The 18,648-nt window shown below is 38.5% G+C and overlaps 2 protein-coding genes across 3 annotated transcripts; both read right to left on the bottom strand.

Annotated features, from left to right (window-relative positions):
- Positions 1–1,630: 1,630 nt before the first annotated feature.
- On the bottom strand, positions 1,631–10,154 carry ino80da (INO80 complex subunit Da). The gene is made up of 10 exons (XM_083536774.1): positions 10,015–10,154; positions 7,794–8,040; positions 6,410–7,170; positions 6,123–6,231; positions 5,711–5,935; positions 5,523–5,626; positions 5,225–5,358; positions 4,380–4,597; positions 3,442–3,599; positions 1,631–3,245 (listed from the first exon to the last, which is right to left on the bottom strand). The coding sequence occupies exons 2-10, from the start codon at positions 8,009–8,011 to the stop codon at positions 2,335–2,337; spliced, it is 2,838 nt and encodes a 945-aa protein (XP_083392900.1). The 5' UTR covers positions 8,012–8,040; positions 10,015–10,154; the 3' UTR covers positions 1,631–2,334.
- Positions 10,155–13,712: 3,558 nt separating this feature from the next.
- cmklr2 (chemerin chemokine-like receptor 2) lies at positions 13,713–17,838 on the bottom strand. Of its 2 annotated transcripts, none has more exons than XM_083536802.1 (3): positions 17,665–17,838; positions 16,275–16,345; positions 13,713–16,080 (listed from the first exon to the last, which is right to left on the bottom strand). In XM_083536802.1, exon 3 carries the CDS (start codon positions 16,056–16,058, stop codon positions 14,991–14,993), a length of 1,068 nt encoding a protein of 355 aa, XP_083392928.1. In that variant the 5' UTR covers positions 16,059–16,080; positions 16,275–16,345; positions 17,665–17,838; the 3' UTR covers positions 13,713–14,990. The 2 variants fall into 2 exon arrangements, with proteins under 2 accessions (XP_083392928.1, XP_083392929.1); XM_083536803.1 differs by having other exon boundaries at positions 16,275–16,331; positions 17,659–17,789.
- Positions 17,839–18,648: the final 810 nt, after the last annotated feature.

Here is an 18,648-nt window from a genome sequence, read left to right as displayed (position 1 = left end):
TTTGATTGTTTTTTTGTTGTGTGCAAAATACTTCAGTTTCCATCCAGTAGAAGAGAAGTTTCTATTTACTCCTCATAAGAATATGCATTACATCGGTTCATTGGTCCATCTTTTTGCCTAAAAAGAAATTTGGTCCAGGCCTGGATACGAGCCAGACGACTTCAGTGTCTTTGCTTTAATAAGCACGAACAAATTCAGCACAGCAAGATTTATTCATACATCAAAAAAACAGATCAAAATTTCCTCACACTATATACACTTATTACATACAATGTTTATACACATATTACATATTTTATACAAGAAAAATATACATAAAAATGTAAACTTTTGTATACAAAAAATACCTTAGACATTAAACAAGACCAATAACAAAAGGTGACTAGATTATTAGCTCATCCTATCATTTAAAAACAGTTATACAGTACATTCACTGAGTATAGGAATTTGTCAGCCATTGTTCAGCTTTTAAGCGATTTCAAGTGCCAGCAGAGCCCTGAAGATGGCTTGCTTTAGAGGGTTGACAAGTTGACTGTGCAGTAAATCTCAATGCAACTTATATCCAGGTGTTAGTACAGCTGCAGGGATATGACACAATGGTGTGGAACCTAAAAAAATTTCTGATAACCATTTCTGAATCAAGAAATAAGTAAATATGCCTGCATGCAACCTTTGATTTATAAGAACAAATTAAAAGATGAAAATCACTGATCATAACAGCATTGATCCTTCGTGGGTTAAAAATCGAATTCAATTTTATGGTTTCGTTTTGATTTATTTCAAACTAAAAAATAAATAAATAAATCCATCACCACACCAGCATTCCTATGAAGCTCTCTCTTTGGACGCAAGCTTTCACGTTAATTCACAAGAAATCGTTTGTGGTCGTATTCATGCAAACACCAAACTTTCCACTGTTACTGCTAGCTGGATTTTAATAGCTATCAAAAATACTGTTCACTACCATCTTTTTTTGCCCAAAAGAAATGACAAGAAATCACAAACAACGTTCATTTAAATAGAAATATCAATCACTAGAATTTTGATAGCCATTAAAACTAGTGACAGGAACACAACTAGAACGCTGCCTGGTATCCTCCAACAATGTTTTCCTTTAAATTTTTCATAATAATTTTGTAGTCGTTTCACTGTCACTCGGATGAACTCGCCAATAAAACCCAATTACTTTCGAATTCAATTACTACTCTATAAATGTTACATGACAATATATGTGATCATCATTCTGTCTAAAAACCTACCAAAACCATTGATTTACTGCCAGAAATGACTGTATTTAAAAACAGGCCATGATTAAAGTGAAGGCTGCTGCCTCTCAGGGGGAAGGAGTCTGAGTGATATCGCCACAGTTTCCAGGCCATGCAGCCAGTCGAGTGTGGAATTTAAACCTGGTTTACTGTGGAAGTTTGAGCAGAAATGTGTGAAAAGTCCTGCTCTGTAGAAATTGCACCAAAGGTCCCAGCACAGCAAAGATAAGAGAATTTAAAGACAATGCAGTCCTCATGTCTAGCCCCTATTAAAAGACTGCTTTAAAGAGAAACCTCACCAAGCCATTTTAAACATAAGCACCATAGACAGGAATCCTTATATTTGGTGAAAAATCTATGCTTCCCCCCCCCCCCATTCGTCATAAAAGCTTTTTGTTTTCCGTATGTTAACGTTCTGTAAATGAGAATAACACAGTCTAACTAGAAGCTCTGTATTAGGCAGAAGAGTTCTTGCTCAGATTTTAATGAGAGAATTGTTCCCCCCCCCCCACAGACCCATTGGTCATGGGAGTCTGGCTCCTATGAGGTACACAACTCACACATGGTTTTGAATACTGTAACGATTGAATATGCTGATGTGCTTTATTGCTTTGAGTAACCAGGTTTTTACCTTCAGGTGCCTGTGAGGTCTCTGAACAGGAAAATGTACAGCCCAGGATAGGTCCACTGAGTAAGCTTAATCTGAGTGTCTGCATAAAAGGTTTAATATGTACAGTGCAAAATAAAATCTTCTGGATAAAAGCTGTTTGGCGGATAGTCCCAATGTTCTGACACCCTCACTGTTTGTTTGTTTTTTTTTTTATAAATAATGTGCACACGTAAACAGACAGACACTTCTGCTGTCTGCTTGAATGAAAGACAGAGAGGTCAGTGAGAAAGTTGATGTGGGAGAGGCAGTAACAGTGACCGTTGTTCTGGGTTAAAACCAAGCCTCCTACTGAAACACAAACTCGGCAAAAGAGATTGTTATCGTAATCCCCGCCTCCCTTTTCGCTGCGTTAGTAGAACCCTGAAAAATGCTAGGATGTGGGTGTGTTTATCTGCTTTTTCACTTGCTCTGCTGGAAAGTGGGTGCGGCACTGTTGGCACCGGCAGCAGTGGCACTTGCACTCGTGAACCCCGTAGGAGGAGCTGTGGAACTGTGACTGGGCTGTACATCTTTCGGGATGCCGCTGTGAGAGGCAAGCTGATGACCGAAGGCTGCGCTGAATTGTGGGAGCTGCAGTTTGGGCTGGCTAGTGCTGAGAAGGTCATGGGGGGAGTTTGGAGGAGAGGAGGAGGGAGCAGAGGGTGGATGTGTAATGGAAGGAGGAGTGGACAGAGAGGTGGAGAGGAGATGAGTGTCTTGTGTCAAAAGGTTCCCAAACTGCATTGGTTCTGTGAGGGAAAGGGCGAGGTTGCTCCAGGAGGAGCGAGGAGCGCCTGGTAATCCGCTGAGAGGCACCTCCAGTAGGAGAGGAGGCTCTGTCTGGTAGGACGCAGAGTGTGGGGAGGAGATATGATCGCTGTAAGGAGACGGCACATGGTCACTGCTGTAATGGCTGCCTGGAGGAGAGGACGGCAGCGTGGGCTCGGGTTTAGAGAGAGCCGAGTGAGGGAACGTTCGCTCGTTCAGTGTACGATTTGAACCCGCAGGAGGCGCTGAGGTGGTGGCTGGTGGTGGCTGAGGAGAGAGGGATGAAGGGAAATGATCATCTGTCGAGTGATGGAGAAGATTATCCTCCAGCTCCAGACTTGGGAAGTTGTCCGATGATATTCGGCCGTTTAGGAGATCGCCCATGGCTGTCACCGTGACCCCAGAGCCAGAAAAGACACTCATGGCACGATGGTCATCAGCTGGTGTCAGTTCAGCTATTGAGTTTAAGCAAACCAGCGTGTCAGGATACGAGCCCATTGCCTGCAGCGCACGAACCAGCTCCTCTGCCTCTTCTGTGGTGGGAAGCAACTCGCCATTCTTACCTAAACGCAAACATTTTACCTTTTAACTCGCAAGATATATACATAACACAACAATTACAATTTAATTCTAAATAGCCTAGCAAATGGTTAAAATGGCGTTTCTTTGCCATTTCTACTGTTATGTAAACATTTTTATTTATTAATTGCTTACATAATATCAGAGTTTAAATTAATGCCTGCATTTGCATGCAATTACCCTCAAACAGGTCAAAGTCCTGTAGGTCATCAGGCAATCTGGGCAGGACGTCAGAAAAGTCCTCCTGATTTAACTCCAAATCATTTGGAATGTCTGCGATATCAGTGGTGATGTCATCAGGAAGTTCATCTGCACTGAGCTCAGGTGTAGAGGGGCTCCTGTCGCAAGAGAAAGAGAGAGAGAGAGAGAGCGAGAGAGAGCGAGAGAGAGCGATCTTAAAAAACGAGTATCAGTGAAGTGCTACAGCTATTCCCCATCGCATAATTTCCACCTGACGGTGTAGTAATGCAGAAAACTGAAACCCCGTGTCCAATACTTAATGCACAATGATAACTGTCAAACAAAGGACTACTCTAGAGACAGGCTTTTCTAAAGAACTCTGGACCAGGGAATTAACCCTCTCTAAACATATTTATTCCAAACTATTAGCTTTACACACACACAATCATTTTTGTTTTAAAGCACCATGGAGCTTTTTATTCCTGAACTTTATACAATGCAAACGTTTCAGGTCGAAGAGTGACTGAGAATAAAGTTTGATTCTACTAAACAAACAAAAACAGACTCAGGTGAATGCCACCAGTGTAAATGTTTTTAAAGAATCATGGACCCTAACTAGGTTGTAGAGACCAAAATATTTGCAAAGATGAAAAACTCACTAGATTGAGATTATTACACACTTAATCTGACAGACATTTGATTGCCCAGGGAAAAAAAAAAAGCATTCCTTGTAGCTAGTACTGACACGAGTACTGACTCACAACAATGCGTTGTAAACCGTACATGATAAATGATCTACACTATTTCTAGAACCAGATATATTCTCTAGAATTATCTAGAAAAATTTATAATAAAATTGCTTATGGTTCACACATGGAAACAGAAATAAACGTGTGAAAGAACTTTGTGAGGCTGAAGTGGTGTGTGCAGTAATGTACCTGATGCTGGCATGGTGGGTGGGCAGTGTCAATGTGGGTGGCATGGGCAGGTTGCCCTGTGGTAGTGCTGGAGGAATGGGTTTCTGGGGACGGCGCACTACTTTCCTCCGCTTTTTCTTGTGTTTCTTAGTCAACGCTGGTGGTTTGGTCTTTTTACGTGGCCGTCTCTGCTGCTGCTGTTGCACCCGCCTGTTACTATCCCCACGTAGGAAATTATCCTGCAGAAAACATACAAACCAAGCCCGTCAATAAATTCCTTCAACACAGTAGCAAACAGTACTTTTTTTTTTTTTTATCTATTGTACTTCTGTAACAGCCTGGTTTACAGCATAACTATATAGTGAAATGCAGTTACACGTTGCATATATAGTTATGAGTAGTAATAAAGTACTCGCAAGATTGATCCTACAGCAGAACACGAAAACACACCCAGGCAGAATGCATGATTATGTGCTTTCTGTTCGTATCCTATGACCCATATAATAGCACTGAGATAGTCTGCTGGAAAAAATTACGTTAGCAGCATCATTATCAGTTTTACTCAAGCCTGAAATGATGCAAGCAACCTGATGACAACCGAGGAACATTGTGTACCAGCCAACCCGTGTAATAAAATTGAGCTGATTGATAATGCAATTAAAGACCTCAAAACTTTCTGCTGTCATTGATAAGTGTAGCACTGCTTTGCCTATTTTGCTCAAAGCCTGTGTTACTTTTAAATACTTGCAAATCACACATTTGCTAATATATTAACAATCCGTCTTGTATCATTGGGTTTGTAGTTCATCTCCAGAAAAATGACTACAGTAATAATATTCATTTTTTTTTTTTTTCTTTCTATTTACCATTTTCTTGGCATGTTCATCACAGAGAGGTGTCTGGTGTGTGATGTCGAAGACGGGGACAGAGCACTGCTGCCCATCAGCAAATCGTGCTGTGCAGCTGGAGAAGAGCTGCTGTGAACGGTTCAGCAGGATATCTACAAAGCAACACTCAAGGAATAATACAAAACCAAAATAACCATCCATATAAGATGTGGAACGTGCCGTCGCTAATAACCAAAATAAGGCAAACTACAAAACACACATATGTAAAATATAATTGGTAAACTGGTGTTCATGCAAACTTTAGACAAAAGGATACGTTGGAAGCAGTGGCGTGTGAAAGGCAGAGATGGGTTGATGCAGGGCTGACCCTTGGTGCTACCAGTGCACACAGATTTTTCCACTTTCTGTTGTACTGGATGCCTAGAAAACATGAAATAACTAACATAAAATCTAAATCTTTCAAAATAAAATCTCTAAAGCCTTTCACACACACACTTTTTATACCTGCTGGACATGTGTGATGTTTTGCTGAGATGCTGAATGAGTTCCCCTGTGCAGTCAGGGTCTTTGCTGGCTGCATGGAGCAGAGCTTTCCTGAAAGCGTATTTGTATCTGGTGTGCCGTGTGGCAGCTCGCTCTTGCCTACACAAGTGTTTGTAGCGCTCCTGCAGGTACGTACAGAGCTGAGCCAGACGAGACCGCCGAGGCTCCTCGCGTTCACCGACAGAACTGAAGAAAAAAATCAAAACAAAAAATAAATTAGCGGAAATATTACAGCAAAGAAAAAAAATCCCCTACAGTTATTTACAAGAAGGCCTACAAGAAACTACAGCTGATACATGCTTTGCCTTACAATATCCAAAAAGAAGTGAAACTTTCACATTTGTTTTTTTGCCATTTTAAATTAATTCCTTACTGGTGTTGAGGACTCCCATCCTGCAGCCTCCTGGCCTGGGGCAATGAAGGAATTCTCTCATCATCTTCTTCTTCATCCTCATCAGCACTTTCATCAGACCAGTCCAGTCCTGAATTTACAATTATAAGTATGCATAACTCCATGAATACACTATCACTTACAGCAAAGAGCCATTTAATTGGATTTCACTAGAAATATTTAATTACAGTTTCTTTTATAATATATTTAAGTGGTAGGTAGTCGAGGTATTTAAGCATATTAAAACTTATTTAATGAGCTTTTAATACCAAGATGAGGGAAGAGGTCTCCATGCTCTTTGTGTCTGTTTGCACAGAGCTGTATAAGATGCTGTAGCCTTGACAGGCAGGCAGGGGGAGCTGTAAAGGCAGTGGGTCGCATAGTGATGGTGCGGCTCTGTGGACACTCCCAAGCACCAGCAGGTGGATAACTGGGGGAAGTGTGGAGGGTTTTCCGATACTGCTGGCCTGCTGAGGGTGGTGTGGTGGGCACCAGGGAGGCTCCTGTTGGAGCTGGTGCTGTCTTGCATTGCAGAGCCTGTGATGGCCCCTGCTGAATAAAGGAAGCGTGACCAGCATGCTGCAAAGGTGGGGGAGGTGCAGGTAGTGCTGCTGGTGTTGGAGGTGGTAGATGTGGAGATTTGGGCAGTGTGCAGGCCACCGTGACAGGTGTTAATTGCTCTGAAGTGGGTGATGGAAGGTCAGCGTCATGACGTGGCCCTTGCTGACTGAGCACCAGCCGACTAGCAGGCTTCCTCTTAGGTACAGAGTTCTTGCGTGTGGCGCTCTCCACTCCATCCACGTCCTCTTCGTAAAAGGCGAAGGGGTCAAACAGGTGTGTGCTGGATAAGGCAAGGGGAGGCAGACGGGTACAGGGTGGAGAAGGAGGCAAACCGTCTAAGCCATTAGAGGCTTTGAGAGCTAGGGAGGGCACGGTGATGTTCAGTGCTACGGAATCCAGCGCATCATGTTTCTTCTTACGCTCCTTCTTGGGGATGAAGCCCAGCACTTGCAGGTGGCTGTTACAGTATCTGAATAGAAAATATTGTAGCATTGAAAACTAATAAAAACAATTGTAATAAGCGTGTCATAAACTTTACCAAGTTAAACCAAAGTCATTTATTATAAATTAAACTAGAAATCACATTATTTGATCACTAACGCAACACTAATTATGTAGTCTTATGCCATTTGTAATCGTCAGATAATTCTGTACGGGTAATCACACACTTTACAAGCTGATCCAGGCATGTAGTTGTGAAATGTTTCTGCAAAAATAAAGGATCGACACTGTTTAGTTAGTTCCTCTGTTGAAGAAATAAAGGGCTGTTATTGCCTCATTACTTTATTCTACTATAGGTAACCAGCCAAGCACCCTGTACAGATGCAATAGAATAATGAGAATGAATGCTTTCTGAAAACAAAATTACTACTACTCTACTGTAAAAGAATAATTCAAGCCACACTGTGTCATTATTCGATGTGCAAACATTGGTTTGAATGCATACCTGCAATTTTGTAGCTCTGCCCCAGTAGTTAAGCTTCATATGCTATTCTAAAATAATACATCTTAGTCACAGGACTGTTTTGTTTCTATGAGAGTAACCTCATATCATTCAGGTGGATATAAATTACAAGTACAATGACAACTCACCTGCGGTCCTCGGCTTTGGGAATGGGGTTGGTGCATCGCTGGCTGTTGTACTTGGCCACATATTCACATTGTTTAAAGGGAGCTGTCTTGTCCTCTAAAACATGCCGTATACAGAAGGCGTATCCATTTAGTCTACGCTGCTTGCAGAGTTTTGGGCTGTATGAGCACAAAGGCTTATTGTCCACCTCCGAGAAGTGTATGTGTTTCCCCTCATACATCACGTGACTCTATTCCTTGAAAACATCAGCTGACAAAAAAAATAAAATAAATAAATATTGTAAGATGCACTTTATCAAAAATCACAATACACAACTCGCATACCAGGATGAATTTTGGGACTGAATTATTAGCATGTGCACATTTCACAATTTACATTAAATGTTAATAAGATTAAATAACCTGTCAAATTTTTTAGACTAATCAAATGCGGCCTATTTACACCAGAGACCAACAGCTGGCAATTTCATTAGACTTGACCTAAATAAATTAGTAATCGGTCATGTATTAAAATAATGCATTGAGAACTAATTTGCTAAAGTTCATTAAAACAGACTAAGGAAATAAAGCATCTATCAAACGTTTCTATTATACCACATATACCAGTCAAATTCTTTCTTCGCATATCCCAGTCACTGGGGCTTGAACCCCTGACCTTCTGATTAGTAACCCAGAGCCTTAATTACTGAGCTGCACCTCTGCCCATAAATATTATGTGCGTCATTCCATGATATATTTAAATATATACACAACGAATAAAAGCATGATCCTTACATGACATCTAATTGCACATAATATGGCCACCATGCCGTAGATGAAAAGCAATTATATGACATAAGGAAGATAGATATTAATGTTTATATGTTTGCAGGATGCACGTCCGTTACACAGGGGGGTTTGTCACAGGTTAAGTGTCAGGTGAGGAGACTAACACTCGTCAAACAGGTCTGTCAAAACCACAGTGCAAATACACTGAGGTCACTGAGGACACTAAAGCATGGGGACAGGAGGAGACTTAAAATAAATAAATTTAAAAAAGACCATCAGATCGGCAAAGCTCAGGCGAACCTGTACCATCTAGTATATGCATTATCAAATTATATGCATACAAATAACAATATTTTAAAGTGATCTTATAAATGATCCGAACTGAATTCCAGTTAAAACTAAGCGGGAAAAAGGGGGCACGGGTGTACATTTTGTGGTTTGCGTTTTACTTTCGGTTTGTGATTTCTTACACACGATGAGTAAAAGCTATGAATCTCAACACCGGACAGACCAAAAGCTGTGAAATAACACGAGATCCTATAATCAGTTTATTGAAACCTAGTTTATTAGATAACCTTGTAATATTAATAGAGATTAAATCAAAATACTAACATACAGAAATACATTTATTTTCAATAGATTATTAAAACGACTTGTGTTGCATGCAGGTTATTATAATTTATCTGTTTACACTGATGTACACCGTCGGTGCAGATGCAGTCAGAATTAAATATGAAGTAATGATAACCAGCTAAACAACTGTCACCATAACCGACCAAAATAAGCGAAAATTGTAAGGGGAAATGTCATTAGTTTGCGTCTAATATAACCAATGTTAGCTAAGAGCTAGGTATATATCATAGACAGCACTAGTTAGCTTAGCAAATATATTAAAAAACCCGCTGCGGTGGCTGGAAAACTAGCGATCAGTGCTAAAAACAAAGCCGCCGTATCCAGGAAACGAAGACACAAACACAGTTCTTGTTTATTTTCTGTCTCCTCAGTGCCTATATTAAACTATTATATTTTATACAGATTTTTGGGATTCCCTTCTATTATTTAAATAGTGTGAACTGTGTTCATTAATCGTGTTTATCTTTGTCGCAAAAAAAGTCGAAGGCCTCTGCACTCAGGCCTACTGAACACCGCCGCTAAGATTAGCCAGTTCCGCAACATGCTAACTAACGTTCCGTTTCAATACCGTGTGCATTATCGCGGTCTTAAAAAACAAAAAGATAGTCATTTTTATGTGCGAGGATAAACTCTGACATATGTGTACTTCATGTTGTTATTTTTAACATAGATATAGATCATTAGTAGAAAGAGGGACGAAAGCAGCGGCCTACAGAAAGCTCGCAATCCCCGGCCCTCGAGTGGGAAGCGTAACGGACTATAGAGCGCAGGAAAGCGGATGCCTCAATAAGAGAGCGGCCGGATGTAAGACAGTTAGGCTTACCTTCAATTAGTACAGACTGTACAGGGTATTCACTCCTGGTACACTGTGGAAATGCCTAATCTCATCAGCTGGACCAGTTATGCGTCAGTACTCGACATACCACGGAAAATACTGCTTTTTGAAGCCGCTTGCCCGCAATTATAGCGTAAAGGTGCATTAAAATGTATATTACCCTCGGCTAACATTGGAAGTGCTAGGCTGCTGGGTTTTTTTTTTTTTAGTTCAGTCCTCGGTAGACTCCTCACAGCACCACTATCGGCACTGCGGGGACATGACAACACCGTTAAGCTCGACAACAACCTCTTCTACCATATTGGAAGTTGGGCTAGGTATTAACTATAGGCGAAATGCCGAATCATTATACACTTCCATTTCTTTAAACTGTCACAAGTCTGTGGGACAGAGGATGTCCTGAAATGTCCGGCAAGCAGAGAGTTTGAGTGGGTTCTGTAAAGCATTTTGTAAGGCTGACTACACGTCCTCCCTGATGTCGAGCTAAGTTGTGTCTGTGTGTGTGTGGGAGAGGGAGAGAGAGAGAGAGTGTGTGTGTGTGTGTGTGTGTGTATTAGTCACTGCATGACAGAACAGCTCGCTCTTTCTTATTGACCAGGAGCACTTTTCGTCAAAGAGGTGAGAGCTGTAAAATTTACACACACTGTGACCTTAAAGCAGTTTCAACAGTCAAGTTGTTAGAAACTTAAAATTCTCAGTCTAAATTCTCACACACACACACGCATATAGATAGATAGATAGATAGATAGATAGATAGATAGATAGATAGATAGATAGATAGATAGATGGATAGATAGATAGATAGATAGATAGATAGATAGATAGATAGATAGATAGATAGATAGATAGATAGATCATGTGCTGTGATAAAATATAATATTCTATATTACACCCACATGGATGCATTTATTTACTTAATTACCTGATTATTTTAATGCATGTGGTCACAATTAATTACCGTCTGAATTGTTTCTAAAAATTTTCCCAATTTTCATACCTAATATACAATAATTGATAAGTGATGTAATGTATGGCCATACATAATAAAACTAGTAGCATTGACTTGTGTGAATGTAATGTATCTGACATTTAGAATTATTCCATATTCTGCAAGAGCACAATGGACATATTGACAAACTAGCAGAATGTTTCATTGTGTTTGTCTGTCCAGTCTCTTTTCTCTCAAACTTGTATGTGATGAAACAACCAGTGCATTAAAAAAAAGCTCGTCTTCATCTTGGGACAAAATAAAGGCTGGGTAATAGCACAAATTTAACAAGAAGGATAAAAATCCACTAAATACCATATTTAAATCATTAGCATATTTGTCTTTGGTTTAAAACCCCCACTTAATAACACAACTTTTAAAGCTAAACCTCAGTCTCTGATAGAGGTCTGTGACTGTTGTTTGGTTTTTTTGGGAAAAATTTTTTGTGTTAATTTTATTTGTACATGCTCATGATTTTCAGTGTCATCATCATTACACATTTTTAAAAACACTCCACACACTTTTAAAAATATTTTGTGAGAAAGCCCAGCTTTTTGTTGGGTTTGGTAGGATCCCAGTCCCTACATTCATCTCTACTTTGACTTTTCTCTGATTCATGTACCATCTCACACACTCTCCTTCCTCACTGCCTGTCACTATAAAGTCAGATGCATTTGTTGCGTACATTAAAGGCATGGTAATCTGTGTTAATGGTATATGTAGCCAAATTTTTCACCAAGACCCTTTACTAGAAATCATTATTTCTGACGGAAAATAGTCTATATGAGCATAAATCTATAAAACAAGGGACTGTTGTGTACTTTGAGAATAATTATAGCTTTTAATAAAAGTTGGCATAGTTTTCAGAGAAACAGGATATTTTGGACAAAAGTAATAAACGTTTCACAATTTGTCATTATTTCTGCTACATCTGAAGTGTCTGTCCTTGTGTGTTTCCTTTACATTTTAATGTCTATATCCTGTTGTTCAGTTCTTTTAAATATTTTTAATTCATTCCAGCTTCTAATGAAAACTAAATATTTGTTAGGTAATTAATTATCTGTGTATTATTCACCAAAATGTATCCATATTTTAAGATTCAACATTTTTGCATGTATAAAGTGTATTTTCGTGTTGGATAATAGATAAGCCACCAGCCCAGGGAAGGAAAGACACACTGGGTGGGTTTTCTTCCTGCTAATATATATATATGACAGCTTGATATCCAAGCACAACTGTGCTTAACAGTACACTTTCCGATTAAAGGTTTATGAAAACTGTTGTTTTTCCCTAAATATAATCAATGTGTTTGAATAAATAAAGACCAATATGTGAATGTTGTATATAGAACCATACAGCAAAGGGCTTTCTTTTGAAATATTTCAATTAGAACCAGATACCGATATCCATTAATCCCACAAAGAACTAACAGCTCCTATCACGAGTTTGTCACAGCACTGTCTTGCATATGCAGGAACACAACACTTGAAACACTGACTTAAATATACAGGTTTATACACCATTTACTTTAATAGGAACACATGTACATTTGCTCATGTATGAGTTATCCAATCTTTTAATCATGTGGAAGCAGCACAATGCAGAAAATCATGCAGCTACAGCAGTCACTGTTCACATCAAATGTCAGAATGGGAACATTTTAAATCAAACATGACTTTAATCTTGGCATGGTGGTTGGTTCTTAATGGTTATTTCGATAATCTCTTATCTACTGGGATATTTACACAATAGTTTGTAGAGTTTACACACAGTGGTGCAATAAAGAAAATAAATGTAAAGTGAACATTGGTTTCTGAAGGGTAAAACACCTTGTTGATAAACTAGACCAGGGGAATGGCCAGACTGGTTTAAGCTGATCTGAAATCTGAGAAAAGCATCTCAGCATGCATTAAACAACACAATTTGGTGCATGAGCTACAACAGCCGAAGACCACGTCAGGTTCCAACTCCTTTCAGCCAAAAACAAGAATCTGAAGCTATCATAGTCACATGCTCACCCAAAGTGATAATTTAAAGATTGGAAAAAGAATTGGCATTTTTTCCTATTCTTCAACAGTACTGTTTGGTCTGTGCCCTTGATATCGATCAACAATGTGTCTTAGCAGACCCTTTGTTCACAATGTTTTTCACACCATTTTACGAACCATTTTCCTCTGACCTCTCTTATCAACGTCATTTCCACCTTTAGACCTTTCGTTCAATCAATAATTTTTGTTTTTCACAGCAACTCCAGAGACTGTGTGAAAATCCCAGGTAATCAGCAGTTTCAGGAAATCTCCACCTAGCCCTTTTGACACCAACCACCATGCAACAGGTCACACTTTCCCATTTTGATTTAAAGTGGATGGTGAGTATGTCTTTCTGATACACAAGCAGAAGAAACTGAAATAAGCTGACTGAATAGGGAAAGAGGCTTTGCACTGACAGGTTAATTTCCACTTAATACCTTTTAAATGTTGTGGAAAAAAAGAGACTTTTTGCTCAGTAAACCTGTGCCTCATGCAAGCACTTTTATAATGTCTGTTTTGCAGTCTCTCATTAGTTCGGGCACATGCAGAACATGTGTAACTTTACTGTGACTCATCTTTAAGGCAGCTGGAATCTGTGTACATGAATAACAGGAAAGAGCACCTAATTAAAACAAACCGAAATTAAAAAATTCAATCTGGACAGCAGATTTATTATGAATATATTCATTAGAATATTTTTTATAGTATATTTATTACATAAAAGCAAATCAGCAGCTACATACTCAGAAAATACCTGCCTTGGACTGCCTTGACTTCTGCCTTGCAAATCTCTCACAGCACTCCAGTGTACACATTATTGTTTACTAAAAAAAAGACATTTCTTAACAAACTTCTAAAATACACAGTCCAAACTTGGGAGTGTGAGCAATATGCTGTATAGCAGTTTCAAAACATGTTATTTAGCTTTTTTCTCTGATTCAGTAATAAAAAACAAAACAAACAAAAAACCACAAGGGGAATCTGATTGCAGTTTGCAAAGAACAATCATGGTATTCATACATATTCCAAATATTGGTTCCATTTAAAAAAAAAAAAAAAAAAAAAAAAAAAAAAAAAAGGAACACCTTTGCTGTTTTCAAGGACCACATTTATCCTGACAGGCAAAAAGAATATACAGCATGCTGGCAGTAACTTATATTAGCATACACTCAATTCATGTGGACTATTTACCTTAGTCTTCTAATAACTACTTCCAGGATAATAGCAAGTTCAGTTCTCTTCAGTGGCCTTCCCAGTCCTCAGTTCCGAACCCAATAGAACGCCTCTGTAATGTGGCGGAAAGAAGATTTGCAGCATAAAAAGTGCACCTTGAAAAATGCAGGAATTTTGGACCAGAATGTCAATGAAAGGCTTCAAATTCTTGTGGAATCCATGGGATCAAGAATTGAGGCTGTTTTGAGAGCAAAGGGAGGCTCCATGCTAAAATAGTATAGTGTTCCCATTAAAGTGCTTTTTGAGAGTATAAAAGTACACATAGTTCAATAAGACAATATGAAATTAAACATTTCTTTTTAAAAATTGTGCCTTGTTTGTATAAAAGGGGTTGGAAACATGTCCTGTACTAAAGTAGATTTTCAGGTTCTTCACTTTCCCCCAAGTCTGTGAGACGTGGTCAGGACAAACCTTGCTCATATTTTCCTCTTTGCAAAATGTACAATCACCCAAACAAGACTGGCTTCAAATAAAATCAAATTATAAAAACTCCCTGGTATTAGCCCTGTATGAAATAAAAGAGAAATTTGCAAGTTTCAAGATCATTAAAAATGTTAATGATCTCAAAAATAGAAAATAGAAATAGAAAATAGATGACATAAAAATGTATATTTTCTATATGTCATCAGATTTCTAAAGCATGTACATACATACATATACACACCATATTTTAAATGTTAAAGAAGTTAGCACTTGTGTTTAACTCTTTTCCTTTAGACACTAGTGTAGACAGTGGGTTCTTCAGGTGAGCAGCTTCCTGGAACTGAAACTGTCTCAGTCTCAGATAGGTTGTGGCTGAGCTCTCTCAGTGAGTTCTTAGTGAGTCTTATGCAGGAACTCTTGACAATCCCCCACACTTTCTTATTTAACAGCCCATAGAGTATGGGGTTGATGCAGCTGTTGAAAAAAGCCAGGCTGGTAGCCAGTGGGAAGCCCACAGTCAGGACATGATGCAGCGTGATTGAGTGGTGCATAGTGAGCTCCATAAGGCTAAAGGTGTGAAACGGTGCCCAGCACAGAAAGAAAACCACAATAACCACTGAGATCATTTTGGAAAAGCTGGAAATGCGTACACTGCCAAGCTGCTTCATCTTTCTGGTCAATAAAATAGCAGTCACCGTGATGGTGAGGAACGGCAGAAGGAAGCCAACTGCAGTGCGGAGAAACACCATAGAAATGTGTATCACCTTACTAACATGTAAATTCTCATGGAAGTTGTTGAAACACACAACCTTTTTGTGATACTGTAGTGTTTCTCTAAATATTAGAGCTGGACTACTGAGTGGGATAGATAAGAACCAGATTAATGCACAGACTACCCAGGCCCCCCGCACAGTATGGAAACTTCTGTTCCAACTAGTGTGTGCAATAGCAATGTAGCGATGTAGACTGAGCACAGTGAGGAACAGCACACTAGCATACATGTTCATTGTACACACAAAAGAGTTCAGCTTGCACAATACCAAGCCAAAGTTCCAATGAAAGTCATGCAGCACATAATCAATGGAGAAAGGTAGGAAAAGGACAAACACAAAATCAGCAATAGCAAGGTTCAGGAGCAACACACTTTTAACTGACCATTTGATTTTGAATCCAGTGACCCAGATCACAATGCCATTCCCAATTACACCAATCACCATTGCTAAGGAATAGATGACCACAGAAATAAGATGCAGAGTCTCTTTCTGGACGTAAGTCTCTTCTTTCAACTCCTCAAAATCGCCATATTCCGAATATTCATAAGAGAGATTGCCATAGTCAGTTTCCTCCAGGTCCATCATTGTGGAGTTTGTATGACTGTTGCTATAAATTAAAAAAAGGGCAAAAATGTCAGAAAAAATATCAGTGTGAAAACATTCAGCAAGAAAATACCAGCAACCTACTAACTATAAAGTGTAGCAAGTAAAAATGATACTGTCACTAAATTCTTCCGTTATTCTGTTATTCAGTTTTTAATAAAAATTTTGCCTGAGACAGATCTCAAATCTGTGTCTTACTGTGTGTTGTTGCTCAAAGGTTCTGCACTAATCCACAGTTTTGATCGACTCAAGAGTCTTCAGGTCTCTTCCTGCGAGAGAGAGAGTGAGAGTGTCAGGCAGAAGGTAAAGCATTGATTAAAATGGTGGTACTAACGGCACAACCCTCTCCCAAACCTTGTGTATGGGTGTAGAATTTACACATTGTTATGCTTTGCTAATCACACCTACATCCTGTCTTCCATCCTATTGTGCAACTATGAGTTTCATGAATGCTTATGTCAGTCAGCTAACCCTTCTGTCCACAATCAGGGAAAATCTCAGCCACAGGTCACCCACACAGCCAATATTTTCACCTCTCTCAGCGCATGACTAATCCTTATTCAAACAACATGCATCATTCAATTTAAATACCTTTATATATGTGTGTTTTTTTGTGAATATTTTCTGCAGAGCTCTGGCTGTTATAAATAGTGTTAGGGTTGTAGTATATTTGTTTATACTGGATGGGAAAGTGGCCTTCTGACTTGCTCCTTGCATGACTTTTTGAAAACTGGGTAAAAGTACAGCTTTTCACTGATCATGTGAGATGGACCTGTAAATGAAAAAAGAAAAGAAAAAAAAAAAAAAAAAAAAACATCTAACAGTATAGTGGAAACTGTATTGAAGTTTGAATGAAGCAGTGACAACCCTAGACCAGTAGGGTATGAAAACCACAGTAAATATTTTTCTTTCACAAAAATTTGACAAACCAGTAGTGATGTAAATAAATAATTTCTTGTTCCATGAACTGCCCAGATATTTTGTTGTATTTAAATATATATATATTTTTTTAATTTTTAGCAGTTTATCAGGAATGAAATGTCACTATATTGAATCACATTGAAATTAGAACTTATTCCTTATTGCATAACATAACCACAGAAATGTCCTCCTTCAGATGTTTTCACACTGATTTTTAAATGGGTGTGCGAGGAAGTGTGTGTGTGTGTGTGTGTGTGTGTGTGTGTGTGTGTGTGTGTGTGTGTGTGTGTGTGTTGGGAGAGGGTAATTGATAAATGTACACTTTTGAAAGTTAAACACAATACTAATCAGGTTTAAGATGAAAGTAAACGAATAGATTTTCATTGACGATTAATCCTAAAGCACATTTTAGTAGATCTTATCTGCATGTACAATATCAGATTCTTGCATTGAGCAGCTGGTTATCTGATTTTCACATTTACAAAAGCAAGAGGAATATACAAACAATCTTTAGGGTGTGGTGCTTCACATAGTACAGATAGTTACATGATATGGTAAGTCATGTAATAGTGAAGTGGGTAAAAGAGCCTGTTATTCCGTTATGAAGCAGTACAACAGCTCGTACATTAACGGGAAAGATATTTTAGAAAAAAAACCAAACACTTACCGTTCAGCACTTCCAGCAGCAGTTCCTGCAGTCTGTGACAATGCTAGTAATATTGGAAGTGCAGCTCTTCCTCTTTGTGTTTAGTCTGCTGTGTTCAGTATGTTAGATTATGATGCGGTCTGAGCGATAGCGGTGTAGGAAGATCGTGCGCGCGCGCGCGTGCGTGCGTGCGTGCGTGTGTGTGTGTGTGTCTCAGTGCGCAGATCCTGCGACACGTCACACGCTGCGGCTGCAGAGGAATGCAAAAGAGCCTCTGAGAAAGGTCAGAAAAGAAAAACCAAATCGATCCCAAAACAAGAAAGGCCAAATACTGCACTGCAAAACAAAGACAAGTGAATATCTTGCATATATTGTAGTATGAAATGTATGTAGTATTTTTTAATTTGTGAGATTATTAAACCCCTATTCAATCCATTTGTACTCAAGTTTAAAACCCCCCAATTTTATTAGCTGATAATTTGTTGCTCTTTTTTTTAACGTTTTCAAGAAAGAAGCAAATTTGTCTGCCAGAAGAAGAACTACACGGTTGGTGTGAAAATGTGTGGAAATATAAGTTTATAATAAGATTAATATTAATAAAAAAATATATATGATGTATATATAAAAAAATATATATATATATATATATATATATATATATATATATATATATATATATATATATATATATTAGATATATTAGTATATACTAATTTATATAGAAACAAAGATTAATATTCAACATATTCAAGATATTTTCACTTGGTAGTATGATTTTTTTGCAGTACAGAAATTACAGTGCAATTTAAAAACAGGCATTATCACTTCTCTTACTATTTTTAGCAGTAGTAGTAATGATAATCATCATTATCATCATCATAATTATGATGTGTGGTGCAACGGGTAGTTTTAACACTTTATTTCATTAAAAGACAAGCTGAATCAAGTTAGAAGATTTGTCAGTTATCAGCATTAATCTAAGACAAAGTTTATCCAGTCAAATGA

The sequence above is a fragment of the Silurus aristotelis genome (assembly GCF_946808225.1).
Source record: "Silurus aristotelis genome assembly, chromosome: 3".
Lineage (NCBI taxonomy): Eukaryota > Metazoa > Chordata > Actinopteri > Siluriformes > Siluridae > Silurus > Silurus aristotelis.
The sequence above is the reverse complement of the archived record's forward strand: the minus strand, read 5'-3'. Positions and strand labels throughout refer to the sequence as shown.

What these genes read in the sequence shown, in the direction of transcription:
- ino80da (XM_083536774.1), bottom strand. Translation starts at nt 8,011, where the DNA reads ATGTATGAGGGGAAACACATACACTTCTCGGAGGTGGACAATAAGCCT. An exon ending in CCCAAAGCCGAGGACCGCAG is followed by an intron (nt 7,171 to 7,793) that starts GTGAGTTGTCAT and finishes TTTTCTATTCAG; the next exon opens with ATACTGTAACAGCCACCTGC. An exon ending in GATGGGAGTCCTCAACACCA is followed by an intron (nt 5,936 to 6,122) that starts GTAAGGAATTAA and finishes TTTTTTCTTCAG; the next exon opens with TTCTGTCGGTGAACGCGAGG.
- cmklr2 (XM_083536802.1), bottom strand. Translation starts at nt 16,058, where the DNA reads ATGATGGACCTGGAGGAAACTGACTATGGCAATCTCTCTTATGAATAT.